Here is a 16,267-nt window from a genome sequence, read left to right as displayed (position 1 = left end):
TGTAATCTGCATGATATACAGTTTTTAATAAGTATTTAGCCTTCTTTTGTAGCCTAGTCCAAGGTAATTTTTTGGTAAATGTTTCAACAAATGTGCTTGAAAAAGATATATTCTCTATGTGTTAGGTGAAATGCCCAATATCTGCCCATTAATCAAGCATGCTTATTGAGTTTATTGGGTTATCTGTATGCACATTATTTTTTTTCCATTTTATTTACTGACCTTCTGTTTGCTCTTTTATTAGAAATACTCTTTAATTTTAAAAAAAGGAACTCTGGAAGTTAACCCAAGGCTTGCAGAAAACTAGGTAGTATTTATGCAAGGAAAATAGCTGGTTTTCAATAAAAATAGCTTTGTACCATTTTAACTTGCCCTAGGGATTCCCCCATTCTCTAGCAGTAGCATTGAAAAATAATAGCCCGTATTTCTGGTTCAGCCTGGTGGCCACCAGAATAAACATAACACAGCTGTGGAGTGTTCTCAAAGCCTTATCCCAAAGAACTTTCATTATTTGTCTTGTGAGATGGGTTCTATAGAAAACTCCACCTACAGAATGTTATTTGACCTGTCTTGGGAGCTTGCTGATTGTAAAATACTTTCTCCCTTGCGGGTGGAAGGATGGGTTGGAGAAGTTGTTAGAAAAGAATTACAGCACTAGCCGCCTGCTTGGTTCAGTGGATAGAGTGGCAGCCTGTGGAATGAAGGGTCCTGGGTTCGATTCCAGTCAAGGGCACATCCCAGAGTTGCAGGCTTGATCCCCAGTAGGGGGTGTGCACAAAGCAGCCGATGATGATTCTCTCTCATCACTGATGTTTCTCTCTCTCTCTCCCCCTCTCTGTAATCAATAAAAATATATTTTTTTTAAAAAAGAAAGAATTACAGGCAAGTGTCTCAACTTTTTAGCTGTGTAAGACAGTGAATAATAGTCGGAGCAAACAACAGACTAACCAAAAACTTAAAAAGAAAAAGCTGGGAAATAAGATTTCCATGAAAGCTTTGAAAAACTTGGACACATTCCTGAGAATCTAGAAGGCCATGCGCATGTAAACAGCTGTTGCATTTCAAGACCTGAGAAAACTAAGCTCTCACCTCTGGCTAAACTTGAGGCTCCCCGAAAGCAGGATGTGAAGGCAAAGGAAAGACTTTCAATTGATTAACTGTTTATAGTGCCCTCTACCCCCATAACATTTGACAAAGCCTGGGAAATTTAATTGGTTCAAGGTGTTTAAGGAAATCTCCATCCAATCAATAGCTGCTTACTAAGCTAACCAAGTAGAGACTTCAATGGACAGACAAAAAAATAAAAGAATTCATCACTAGCAAACCAATCCTACAGGAAATACTAGAGGCAGTTATTCAGGCTTAAATGACAGGACACCAAACAGTAACTCAAATCCACATGAACAAATAAAATAAACACCAGTAATGGTAACTTCATAGGTAAATATAACAATACAGTTTAAATGTACTTTTTTCTTATAACCCCTTTACTCCTATCTGATCTAAGTGACTACTGCTTAAAGCACCAAATATAAATCTGTGTTAATAAGTACACAATGCATAAAAATGAATTGGGATGGGGAAGAGAACAGAAATTAATACACACACACATACTTTTAAACACACACACATACATATCTTTAAAGTTAAGTTGGCATAATCCAAACTAGTTCTTTATAAATTAAATGTTAACTGTAATCTCCAGAACAACTATAGAAAATGATTTTTAAAATATACATAGTAGAAGAAACAAGAGAATTAAAATGGTTCAATAGAAAATACCTATTTAACACAAAAGAAGTCAGAAATGGGCGAACTAAGGAATAAAAAGAAACATAAGACATTTTATAGAAAACAAACAGCACAATGGCAAATGTAAATGAATTAAACTCCCCAATTAAAAGATAGGGATAGGCAGAATATATTTATAATAAAATATGATAAAAATATATAGGATTTGGGGGAATAAAAATATTTTGCCATTGTGGTGTTTGATACCAGACTTTGTAAATACACTAAAAAATAACTAACTTGTACAATTTAAAAGTGAAAAAATAAACGAACAATCCCACTTTCCATTGCAACAAAAAAATTAAGATACTTAGGAATAAACTTAACCAAGGAGGTAAAAGACTTGTACACAGAAAACTATAGGACATTGAAAAAAGAGATAGAGGGAGATATAAACAAATGGTAGAATATACCATGTTCATGGATTGGTGGAATTAACATCATTACAATTTCCATACTACCCAAAGCAATCTATAGATTCAATGCAATCCCTATTAAATTACCAATGACATATTTCACAGATCTAGAACAAATACTCCAAACATTTATATGGAACCCAAAGAGACCCTGAATAGCCACAGCAATCTTGAGAAAGAAGAACAAAGTTGGAGAGATCACAATATCAGATATCAAGTAATAACCCAAAGCCACTATAATCAAAACAGCCTGGTATTGGCACAAGAATAGGCATATAGTTCAATAAAACAGACAGAGACCCCAGAAATCAACCCAAGCCATTACACTCTAATATTTGACAAAGGAGTCAAGACAGTCTCTTCAATAATTGGTGCTGGTAAAATTGGACAGATATATGCAAAAAATAAAAAATGAAACTAAACCACCAACTTATACCATAACACAAAAAAACCCTCAAAATGGACAGAATACTTAAATGTAAGTCATGAAACCATAAAAATCCTAGAAGAAACCATAGGCAGCAAAATCTCAGACATCGCTTGCAGCAATATATTTGCGGATACATCTCCTAGGTATGGGACTACATCAAAATAAAAAGCTTCAGCACAGCAAAAGAAACCATCAACAAACCCACAAGAATGCCCACTACATGGGAGAATGTATTTGCCAATGTTATCTCCGATAAGGGTTTAATCTCCAACATTTACAGGGAACTCATACAATTTAACAACAGGAAGACAAACAATCCAATTACAAAATGGGCAAAGGACCTAAATAGACACTTCTCCAACGGGGACATATAGATGGCAAAGAGACACATGAAAAAATGCTCAAGGTCACTGATCATTAGAGAGATGCAAATTAAAATGACAATGAGGTACCACCTCACACCTTTCTGAATGGCTACCATCAACAAATCAACAAATGACAAATGCTGGATGTGGAAAAAAAGGAACCCTTATACACTTCTGGTGGGAATGCAGACTGGTGCAGCCACTGTGGAAAACAGTATGGAGTTTCCTCAAAAAACTAAATATGAAACTGCCATTTGACCCAGCAATCCCACTTCCAGGAATATATCCTAAGAAACCGGAAATACCAATCAGAAAGAAAGTATGGCCGAAACCGGTTTGGCTCAGGGGATAGAGCGTCGGCCTGCGGACTGAAAGGTCCCAGGTTCGATTCCGGTCAAGGGCATGTACCTGGGTTGCGGGCACATCCCCAGTGGGAGATGTGCAAGAGACAGCTGATCGATGTTTCTCTCTCATCGATGTTTCTAGCTCTCTATCTCTCTCCCTTCCTCTCTGTAAAAAAATCAATAAAATATATTTAAAAAAAAAAAAAAGAAAGTATGTACTCCTATGTTCAAAGCAGCACAATTTACAATGGCTAAGATCTAGAAACAGTCCGAGTGTCCATCAGTCGATGAGTGGATAAAAAAGCTGTGGTACATTTACACCATGGGATATTATGCAGCAGTAAAAAAGAAGGATCTTTTACCCTTTGAGACAGCATGGAGGGACCTGGAGAGTATTATGCTAAGTGAAATAAGTCAGTCAGAGAAAGACAAGTATCACAAGATCTCACTCATATGTGGAATCTAAGTAACAAAATAAACTGATGAACAAAACAGATCCAGAAGCATAGAAGCATGGAACAGACTTTGAATCTCAGAGGGAGTAGGTGGGTGGGAAGAGATTAACCAAAGAACTTGTATGCATATATGCATAACCATGGACACAGACAATAGGGAAGTTGAGGTCTAGAGTGGGGGTGGGCTATAAGGGTACAATGGGTGAAAAAAGGGGACATATGTAATACTTTCAACAATAAAGATTTTTTTTTAAAAAGTGAGTATTATAATATGTGATTTATATTTCAAGATAAAATCTAAAAAGCAAAACTAATATTTATAGTTTTGTCTATCTGTAAATAAGTGCCTTAATCTATGACATGTAATAAACTGAGATTTTTATCAATACATAATTTGAATCATATTCTTTAAGACTGTGAAGTGGAAGTGACTCATTTGCTGGCAAATTTGTGGGGGACTAAAATTGATCACTTTTAGTTTAGTTTTTCCTAAACTTTATACAGATGCTATAATATTAAATAATATATTTTACATTTGAGAAATTTATAAATTATACACATATGCTTAGGCCTGATCTAGATTTTAAATAGGTATAAACAGTTATATGTCATTTAAGTCATGAAATGTTCACTATTTTAAAGCTCTTAAAACAAACATGTTTCTAGAATCTATTTCTACCTTTGAGGATGTCCTAAGAGTTTAATTTACATTGATTAACAGAAAATACAAACTTAGGTTGTAAGCACAAAAATATCACACATACAAAATTAATGATTACACATCACTAAAAATTTAAAATAATCGTATTCATTAAAACATTAAACAGATTAAGAAAAAAGGATTGGAGAGAGAACAGTTGTGCCAGGAAAGACTAGAGCCAAAGTTGTCAAGTTTACAAATCCGAACATTTGTGATTCTATCCAGAATGAAAGCAAAAAGATTTTCAAGAATGTTCAAACAGGTTATATATTACTTAATAAGAAATCCATTTAAGACTAATGCTTGTGTTTCTCCATCATGCAGCAAGAGTGTGGTTGCTACTGCCTCTGTTGCTATGTGTTTGCATACCCCAGAGTTTCTAATAGGTTCATTCCATTCCACCAGCTTCTTCCATTGGTCAGATTTCAAGACCATGGACAATTTTAGATTAAACCTTTAGAAACATAATAATGTAAACTGCCTAAAAGTAATGATATTCATGATAAAAAATAAAAGAATGGGCAAATACACACACACACACACACACACACACACACACACACAGAGGATGGGGCAAAAGTAGGTTCACAGTTTTTCTTATGGAAAATAATACAATAATTAATAATACAAGAATAAATTCTGTTTTGTGTACTCACAACTGTAAACCTACTCTTGCCCCACCCTATATATTCTGTATATAAGACTAGAACTATGAAAAAGGATGTAACAGATAAAGAAGACATTCAGTTTATGAGAGACTAATATATGTAATGCTATACTAATAATTTGAAAATCTGAATTAATTCCAGGAAAAACAAATGACCAAAATTGACTAATGAAGTATAAATCTAACTAAAAGAACACTACAAAAATTTTTGAAGAATTACCTTAAACTTAGACTCCAGGCCTAGATGGTTTTATAGGTGAGTTCTTTAAAACTTTTAAGAACAAGTAAGTCCCATTTGTAAAAACTGTTCTAGAGTACAGAAAATTAGGGAGTTTCAATTCATATATGAAGCTGGTCTAACCCTGATATCAAAACCTGACAAAGCACAAAAAATGAAAATTACACACTAATTTCCCTTATGGGTAGAGATACAAAGATCCTACATAATATACCTGAAAACAGAACTTAAAAGAATACTGAAAGATTACAGATCTTGATATGAACAGGACAATCATTCTAGTGAATAAAAGAAGGGTTCACACTGGGGACTATCTTTATATAATATATCATGTCATGAGGTCAAAGAAGAAATACCACATAACAATGTCAATAGATATTCAAAAAGCATTTGATGAATTTTAATATTCATGTCTCATAAATTAAAATCTTAGTCAACTAGAAATGATACATCTTTAACATCAAAGAACTGTAAGAGCAAATGATGCCTAACACTGCTATTATTTAAAATCAGAAGGAAAATCTATTAAATGTAATAAAGAGAATGAGGAAGATATACAGAATAAACTCTGCCCAGAAGAGTCCAAAGAACTGAAAAAGTAAGATTAAGTGAAGTTCAGTAAGTATAAAATTTGCAACATAAATAACAGAACTCTACAGATATCCTATAAACCAAAACAAACCAATAGGAAAATATATTTTTCATAATATAAATAACATAAGTAAAATGTAAAAATTAACAAGGAATATATTTAAGAAAAAATAAGTGAACCTGATTGAAGGAAAAGAGCCTCAAAGTTTACTAAAGGGCATAAGAAAGATTTAAGTTAAGAAACATAGTCCTACATTATCTTCTATTTTTCAGTTTTACTATTAAGAAGTTCAATGCTATAACCAATGGACACAAGACACTGGGGGGAGGGGAGGAGGGCATGTGTGGGGGTTGCGGGGGGTAGGGGAGGCTGGGGAAGGTCAATGGGGAAAAAAAGGAGACATATGTACTACTATGTGTAATACTTTAAATAATAAAATAAAATTAAAAAAAGAAAAACAAAACAAAACAATTCAATGCTAGCCTGCCTGGCATGGCTCAGTGGTTGAGGGTCGACCTATGAACCAGGTCAGGGTTTGATTCCTGGTTAGGGCACATGCCCAGGCTGTGGGCTCGATCCCCGGTGTGGGACATGCAGGAGGCAGCCAATCAATCATTCTCTCTCATCACTGATGTTTCTAGCTCTTTCTCCCTATCTAAAATATATATATATATATATGAGAAATATAGTCCTAGCTGTAAAGGTAATTTTTCTGAAATAAATTTTCACATAATTCCTTTGATGTTTCCTTTTTTAAAGTAAAAAAAAAAAAAAGATTCCAAACTTCATATGAAAAAAATTGGTGTGAAAATTAAAAATTGGTGTAAAAACCAAGGAAATTTTTGAAAAAGGGGAATAATGATGGAAGACTGATCCTTCTAGCTTTTAAAAAAATTAATAGCTAAAATACTTAAAAATGGTATGGTACTGAAATAGAATGACAAATGCAAAGGAAGATAATTCAGTCCAGGAGACTATAGTAAGGTATGAGTTATATTATAGATTAGTGTTAAAAGGAAAATAAATTCAATAAAGTTTGGATAATTAGTTAATCATTCAGAAAAAATTAAAATGAGTCCATTATCTTTTGGCATTTACCAAAATAAATACTAGATGGACTAAAGGGTTGTATGTAAAAAATGAAAAAAATATCTAGGAAAAATGCATGTGAGTATTTAGCTACCAATGGCACGAGGAAGTTGTAAGCATAACAATGAATGGTACAAGCTGTAAAAAAAATAGACAGATCAAACTACTTATAAAAAATTAAAATTAAATAATAAATAGCAATCCTAAAAATTTACATTTTAATAGTTAATATTCTTAATATATAAAGGTTCTTGCTAAACTAGCACCCCAATTCTGATAATCTATATTAAATTATAGGGTCAAGAATGTTCACTGCAATGTTATTTGCAACTGTTCATTCAGAGAATTGTGTATATAGTGGAGACAAATTTAAACAATAGCAAGAATATATACATGAAGAAAAGGTGTTAGAAAAAAATAAAAATAAGTAAACCAAAATGTTTATTTTTAGGTAGTGAGATTACTGGTGCTGGTTTTCTTTTTTATACATTTACTAGAGGCCCAGTGCACAAAATTCATGCACTTTGGTCATTTGGTCGCCCCTCACTGCCCCCCCCGCCCCCCGCCGGCCTGGTCGCTCCACACAGCCTGCTGAAAGCTTGAAGGTTCAATTCCCGGTCAAGGGCATGTACCTGGGTTGCAGGTTCAATACCTGGCCCCGGTTGGGGCACATGCTTCGTGGGGGGAGAGTCCCCTCAGCCCAGCCTGCACTCTCCCCAATCCAGGATACCTTGGGGGATGTCCGCCTCTGCCTGGCGGCCTGATCGTCCATAACTCCCCCCACCCCCCGCTGGCCTGGTCGCCTCTCAATGCCCCCCTGCTTGCCTGGTTGCCCCCAACTGCCCCCCCCACCCTCCAATCGATGTGTCTCTCTCACATCAATGTCTCTCTCTTCCACTCTCTCTAAAAATCAATTTAAAAAATGTCCTCAGTGAAGATTAACAAAAAAATTAAAAACACATAAGAGGTTTGGGTTTATAAAATTTGTAAATAAAAAAAGCACGTTTTAGTTTTTCCATATGCACTGACTTTTTTTTACTGCCTTCCACTTTCCTTCTAACTCTAGACATACCCCTCCTGTTATCTTTAAGAATTCTACAGAAATGTTTTTATTCAGCCATCCCATGCCACTGTCCCTTAACCTCAATAGGCCTCCAGTCATCTAGATGAACTCTAGAGAAATCCTTTCATTTAGTAATCCTGTCCTTTGTTCATATGCCACCAGAGAAATTTAGAGATGGAAGGAATATCAGCAATTTATAAGTTAAACTTTATATACCACTGTGATATTCACCAATGATAAGTCATTGTAGCCAACTAGAGTACTTAAGCTCTTTAATACATCACCATGCCTGACACATATACATAATACTTACTTGTACTCATCATAGACTTCCTGTTTGGGCAGTGAAGTCTCAGGATGTTCCTCTAGAGTATTTCGAATCCAGAAAAAGGCATGCTTTTGTTGTGCCCGACTAGATGACATGGCATTCTGATCACTAATCATAAAACAAAAACACGTTTTAGCCGAACTAGACAGTAATTAATTGAGAATTTTTGAGATAATGTTCCACTAAATAATTGTGTGTAAACATGCTACAAATGACCAAACCTAACTCAGGAGACACAGGGGATGCCCAGCTATCTATATATAAGTTATCCTCCTGTGGTTGTGGGCCATTTTCTGCAGCTAGTGTTGGACTAAAGTTAATATCCGGTTCCAGCCCACTTCACCATTTTTAAAGTGGCATAGGTGATGGAGCATTGGCAACATGAAGTATATGTTTTGGCCAAAATTATCTCTAATAGGATAGTTGCTCACTTACTTGCCTGTTTATTTGCATAAACTTACCAAATCATCAAACTTTTAAAACAGAAGTTGTGGAAGCAATTGTTTACTTCCTATTTGCTTAGCATCTCAAGTAACTAACTACCCTGAAGTCTTACTAAAGCTCTCTATCCTCCAGAATATAACTCGCACCAGCGTGATCTTAAAAGGACAAATATCCCCTACATTCCTTCCTGTAACTAGGTCCCCTCTCCAGGCTAGCACCACCACTAAATACTGTAAGTTTTTATTATACGGCAGTGTATTTATAAACTAATTTCATGAAATGAACACCTAAGATAGATTAAGCTCCTCTATTGATTCTGACATCCATCTCAGCTAACTATAACAATTTATTTAATTCTAAAGAAGATACTGCGCAATTTTCTAGGACAGAAAACAATTAAAATAGTTATAAAATTTGGTCCAAGGAAAATGAGGTACAAGCAACAAAGTTTTCATTCCTTTTATTTTACACACAATTTTAAAGTAACAGAATTTTCTTTGTATAAATTATGTGAATAAAATTAATTCTGAGAAATATTTTAAAAGGGGTATAGGAACTTTAAGAACAGAATGCATGAACCACCAACGACTCTAAATTTTCTAGATGTGACAATATGTTTATACGAAAATATAGTAATACCCCCGCACACTTAAAACATCTTACATTTATCAGAAATTCATGCTTCCTATAGGCAATTCACTTTTTTCTTTTTAATATTCTGTGATATGCTCACCTGACAGTACCTAAAAAATTCTTTCAGTTACTTTATTGCTCACAAACTTATATACTTATTCTTTGGTATTCTTTTCAATTTTCACAATTCCTATGTACTGCATAAAAATAGTAATCTATTTATAAAACACAACCAAAACTGCATTTCACAGCATTTACCCAGGAACACAAATGAATTAGCAAAAACGGTAAGTAAACACTTAACCAAATATGATCCAGAACTAAAAAGATCAACTGTTTGCCACTCTGCTTTCTGATGATTTTAGGAATAGTGTAAACAATAACAACCAAAACACACACCCACACCACACTTATACCTCAAGGATGTCCTATAAATACTGTAGGTTAGGCAAAGACAAGCAGACATACCTTTTCTCTCCATTGCTGAGACCAGAAGGCAGCTGAAGGTAGAGGTAGAGTTTCTCTAGGTCTGTAAACTTCTCAACTTCTTGCTGTTTACAAAGGATTGAAAGAAAGATCATTTTAAAACACTGTTTCTCTCTTAAAATTTATTAACATCTCTTTAAAAATAAAATACTATCTAAATTTAAACCAGATTGAATGAATCACCTGCCAAAGAAAACAAAATCTAGTCTTTTTTCCCCCTCATCATTAAAATAATACAGTTAAGATGTTGGATAAGTTTAATGCATGTAAAAAGTAAGAGAAAATGGAACTTTCCTATTAATGCTCATACTATAGGTCAGCGGTTCTCAACCTGTGGGTCGCGACCCCTTTGGCGGTCGAATGACTCTTTCACAGGGGTCGCCTAAGACCATCCTGCATATCAGATATTTACATTACGATTCACAACAGTAGAACATTACAGTTATGAAGTAGCAACGAAAATAATTTTATGATTGGGTCACAACATAAGGAACTGTATTTAAAGAGCCAGAAGGTTGAGAACCACTGCTCTAGGTCTAAATAAAATCATAGACAAAGTTTAGCACTTTTAATCTCATTTAAAGAATGAAAAGTATCAGACTGGGAGTCAAGAGAATATTTATTATTAATTCTTAGCCTAGCCTTATAACTATAAAATAGATGAGAGAATTTCTAGGATCCTTTCCTAATTCTCAAAAACCCAGAACATGCTATCATCTGTGGATGGAACAGAGTTTAAAAATACTGAAGTACAGCAAACAACCCTTTCTGCACTATGCAGATGTTAATTATTCTCTAGTTGCAATAGTGGCTGCTACTTGGAGAACCAACTTACATGATTCTCTATAGCAGTGGTTCTCAACCTTCCTAATGCCGCGGCCCTTTAATACAGTTCCTCATGTTGTGGTGACCCCCAACCATAAAATTATTTTCGTTGCTACTTCATAACTGTAATTTTGCTACTGTTATGAATTGTAATGTAAATATCTGATATGCAGGATGTATTTTCATTGTTACAAATTGAACATAATTAAAGCATAGTGATTAATTACAAAAACAATATGTAATTATATATGTGTTTTCTGATGGTCTTAGGCGACGTCTGTGAAAGGGTCGTTAGACCCCCAAAGGGGTCGCGACCCACAGGTTGAGAACCGCTGCTCTATAGCTACTGTTCTGTAACTAGGTCATTTTGTCTATAAATGTACCCTTTAAAGTAATTTCTGCTACATACAGGACCATATAGCTTTCTTTCCCAGCTGAGCTTGCCACAGAATAAAAGCTTTAAATGTGCTACAAATATTATTACAATAAAAATATCATAGTGAAATTTTGATAGTGCAATTAATTGTATTGCAAATGAAAATGTGGGCACATTATTCAAATTCCTGGTAGCAGAATTTATTCTTACGTAATAAAACATAGCTTAAACACAGGTCCATTGTTTTCTTTTTAGAAAAGCTTGAAATCATATCTTAGTCTATTCTTATTCTCATCAGAATTCATCCACAAAATAGCTTAATTTTAGAATTTGTCCAAAAAATACTTTAATCTATCAATTATGTGTAAATAACTTCTAAATCCTTTTTTTTCATTCCACTATCGATGGAACATTTTCCAATTAGCTTTCACTCTAATACCTAATAGATTTACCAGCAACATCCTTACAACTCTCCCCTTAAAAAAAAAAAAAAAAAAAAAAAAAAAGGAAAACACACTGACATTTCCTTTCCCCAATTGTTACTTAATACTGTCTGTTCTCCAGTCCCCCAGTGTTCAGTGTTTCGGAATCTGCTTAATTTTATTCTTCTTCTTTATTCTTTCCCGCATATTCTCCCGGTCTCTTTATTTCCCAGCTACCCACATTAGTCTATGTCATTAGTTGTCTTTCTATTAACAATAAAGGAGAATTCATTTGTTCCTTTATTCAGTTTAGTTTCTGCCATGTTCCACAAATGATTTATAGTGACAATAAACTTATATGGCACATCACAACATACACAAAGGATGGAAATACATAGATGAACAACACAACAATTATCCTTGCCCTTAAGGAACTTAAAATGATTCTCAAATTATTAAAATGCCTAACTAGCTGGTTTCCCTGCCACTAACCTCTCCCCACTTTAATCTGTCTTAAATATAGTTCCTAAGATACTTTCTATTGAATATTATTAACATCAACCACTTAATGCTAACAATGCCTATCATATTAAATCCAAAGTAGGTTATGTTTCAAAAAAACCCTTTAAATATCATTATGGGCAAAGTTTGAGAAAATGTAATACAAAACATCATTTTCTGAATAAAGAAAATGTGAGATACACACACACACACACACACACACACTGGAATATCATTCAGCCATAAAAAAGAACAAAATCGTTCCATGTATGAGAGCATGGATGAACCTTGGACGTATTATGCCCAGTGAAGTAAATCAGACAGAAATAGATAAATATTACATGCTCTCCCTTACAGGTGGAATCTAAACAACCACCACCACCAACCAAAGAAAACAAGTTCCCCCAATCCCTACCCCCTACCAAAGGAGCTAAATAGATACAGAGAACAGATTGGTGGTGGCCTGAGGTCGGGGGAGGTGAAATGGGTAAAGGGATATAAAAGGTACACATTTCCAGTTATGAAATAAGCAAGCAGACCTGGGTCATCACACCATTCACATAAGCATATATTTATGAAACTTTTTGAACCTCTGCCTATAAAAACAACGCAGTGCAAACGACAAGTGCTGGAGAGGATGCGGAGAAAAGCGAACACTCGTGCACTGCTGGTGGGAATGCAGACTGGTGCCGCCACTATACTTTTCTTCTTGAATGGATGATTGCTCAGGATCATGAGGTTCTGGAATGTGCCATTGGTATTGTTATCTGTCTTCTCTTAGGAGAATTCTGATTTCTCTGTTTGTATCAAACAAGTCATAACATACAGAGGCAGAGCAGCATTGAACAGACTGTGGAACTACAGCGGGAAGCCTGGGGAGGGTAAGAGATCAACTGAAGGACTTGTATGCATGCATATAAGCATAACCAATGGACACAAGACACTGGGGGGCAGGAGAGGCTGGGGGAATGTCAAGGGGGGAAATAAAGGAGACATCTGTAATACTTTAAACAATAAAACAGAATTTAAAAAAACACACACACAAAAAACAAAGCAGTGCTATAGACTTAATGTTGCCAATGACCTAGACATACTTTAATCTTTCTCATTCTAGACAGAAAAGCTTGTGTCTAACTATCTGATTCTATATTCACTTAGATATCATGTGATCCAGAGGAAAATAAAGGTACAATGCAAGATAAACAAAATCGAGTTACTTTTAGAGGTTTGAGGTGAAGTTTGGTGTTGGAATTCTACCACTCAATCTCATTCGCTTCTAAGTTTTGGCTGATGAAGAATATTTACACAAAGACCAGTAGCATGGAGCTACCTGGGATACAAACAGTGTTCATCAAATATCCCATTGCTATCGTCGTAATTAGCTAGTTAATATTCATAAAGGAAAGTCAGACATTGTAAGCATGGTCACCTGGGAAGCTTTGCCAGGAAGCTACAGCTTCACCCAGCATTGTTCCTCCAAGAGGAATAACACCCCTCCCTTCCCCCATCTGGTACTACATTGTTGGAAAGAGAAAGGGGAGATAGGCACATGAGCAGAAGTGGGAGTTGCAAAGGAGAGGTGCTTGCCTGTCAGTCTAGCCTGGGAACAATGGACTGGCTAGATGGGGCATGAAATCTCAGGAAGTTCATTGGTTAGTTTGAAGAAGCTCTAGTTAAAATCCATAGAGTTCCCTTTCTCTTATTCTCTCTTGCTCATTGACCACACGTTCTCTCTCCATAGCCAGGAGGCCTTAGCAGCCACATGCCACACGCAGGATGCTGGACTGGACTGGACTTTAATATGGAGCAGAAACTATGGGCAGTGGCCTTTATTCTGGCCCTGCTGAAGACAAGACTAAACTTCTTCCCTAGGGAGATGGAAAGAAATGGGACATTGGAAACTCATGGGTTTATTTCCATCCAAATAAATATTACTCATCCTCCCATGTGAGTCTCAAGAAATTCTTTTCCTCAAGATGAAGCAGGAATTTTAGGGAAATATAGGCAGGCTTAGGGATTTTTTAGAATTGGGGTCCCTGGAAAAACACAGGGCTACAGACTGGGAGAAGGTATATTTCCATAACACAAGGAAGCCAGGTGCAGTTACATCGCCGTAAGAGGAGCAACAACAGTTGCATTTACTTAAGACAAGGAAGCAGCAACAGGTATATTTCCATAAGACAAGGGAACTGGAAGTAGCCAAGAAAGGTCTACATTTACAAAATAAAGAGAAGAAAGCCTTGAGGAAAGGAAGGACTATGAGCGAGGAGGGCCTCAGGAATCACTATAGTAACCAATATTGACCAATCAGAGGGGATATCAGGACACAGGAACTGTAGCCTTTATAAACCATGGAAACAGGAACTCAATGGGACCCCTTCCCCTTCCCTACTTGGGAGTCCAGTCTGTGGGACTGTTTCCCTCTCTCCATGTGGGAGTCTGTACTTGTTCTTCAATAAATCTCCACCTTTGCTATACCACTTTCTGTTCATGGATTCATTCTTTGATTCCTGTGGACAAAGAATCCGGTTCCAGTCTAAAAATTCTGTATCAAAGACATCGCAAGAACTCCACTTCCACCTATAACACCATCTGCTCATCTACATTTCTCAGCTTCCTTTACAGTTAGCTCACGGCCCTGAACTGAGCTAAAGTGATGCATATGATTTCTTAGCTTACATAGTTAAGAATAGATGTGTCACCTCTATCCTTCCCCCCCTTTTGAAGCCATGTGTCTGTCAATAGAGTTCCCGAGGAACTATGTAGAGCAGGGGCCTCCAATGACTTGTGCAGTACACATAATGTGAATGAAAATAAAATCTTGTGATTAGGCCATTGATATTTCAGGCCTATTCTGTTATGCAGCATAGCCTAGCTCACTAAAAATCCCTTTTACATATGCAGATAAAAATGTGGGGAGAAGAAAAGGTCTCCTCTCTGTAATTAAGAAAAGCTTTCATTCATTCATTTTTAGAATATTTAACTTATTTTGAAATTATATTAAACAAGAATATATGATATTCATGTTTATCAAAATAGGCATGATCTAAAAAAAGTTGGGAAATACCAGTTTAGAACACAGAACAGCCTTCATGCTCTCTTCCACTTAACTTTTACTTTACTATTATTAATAAAAATACTAGTGGAAAATTAAACTCTAGTAACTTTTTTACACATGATCCTACAATATTCCTGTTTGTCCCTCTACTTTGGGCCATAGCAATTACTCAGGAATTTATATTCAATAAACTCACATTTACAGATTATTTTAAAAATGTTTTTCACTGTCTGGATATACCTCCCCCCCACAACTAGACTGAAAATCAAGGTTCGTCTAAACTCAATCACCTTTTGAGGGAAAATCCTGAAAGATAAACAGAGCCAGATGGGAATGCTTTTAATATTTTAATGCTCCACTTAAAATGTAAAATGTTAAAGTATTTAAAAGGAAGTCTACAAAGTAGAAGGACATGTATCACTATCCATATTTAAAGGATGCAAACTTTTGCCACATTTAGTTCAGAATTCTTTGATTTTTAAACAGATTTATTCAATAATTAGAGGCCCAATGCATGAAATTTGTGCACTCAGAGGGGTAGGATAGAGGGGGTGGGGGGTTCCCTAGCCTGGCCTGTGCCCTCTCACAATGCCAGAGCCCCACAATCGATCTCCCCAAAGAGGTAGGCTGGAGCGGGGGTCCCGGCCCTGGAATTGGTGCACGGAGTGGCCGGGACCTGCCCCCACGGCTCCCCGCCCACCTGCGCACACCCACTGCGCACTGGCTGTGCACCCAGTTTCCTGGTGATGGATTGTTACGACATGAGGGCATGAGGGCATCACAGCGTGATAGCGTGATGACCACATAGGCTTTTATTAGTATAGATGTTATATGGATTGAAACCAATTTATTCATTTCTCTAGTAAGTAATTAGTTATTATAAAATCTCACTATTTCAAATATTACTGCAATGAAAATCCTTATTTGTGACTGCAATGTCCCTGTGCAAGTGTTTTCTATGATACCTATAAAAGAAGTACTTGGTCATAAAGGATATACATCAATTTTATTGGGTTTTTCCAAATTACTCCCCAAAACTGTTAT

The 16,267-nt window shown here is 35.9% G+C and overlaps 1 protein-coding gene across 1 annotated transcript in view; it reads right to left on the bottom strand.

Moving 5' to 3' along the window:
* Positions 1 to 16,267, bottom strand: part of RFX7 (regulatory factor X7) — a 62,583-nt gene that overhangs the window by 21,257 nt on the left and 25,059 nt on the right. Inside the window, exons 2-3 of the mRNA XM_006774751.1 lie at positions 10,024 to 10,106; positions 8,464 to 8,586 (exon numbers count right to left, since the gene is read on the bottom strand). Of these exons, the coding sequence (XP_006774814.1) occupies positions 8,464 to 8,573 (110 nt within the window). The 5' untranslated portion in view covers positions 8,574 to 8,586; positions 10,024 to 10,106. The remainder of the gene's footprint in view (positions 1 to 8,463; positions 8,587 to 10,023; positions 10,107 to 16,267) is intronic.

The sequence above is a fragment of the Myotis davidii genome, unplaced genomic scaffold, assembly GCF_000327345.1.
Source record: "Myotis davidii unplaced genomic scaffold, ASM32734v1 scaffold508, whole genome shotgun sequence".
Taxonomy (NCBI): Eukaryota; Metazoa; Chordata; class Mammalia; order Chiroptera; family Vespertilionidae; genus Myotis; species Myotis davidii.
The sequence above is the reverse complement of the archived record's forward strand: the minus strand, read 5'-3'. Positions and strand labels throughout refer to the sequence as shown.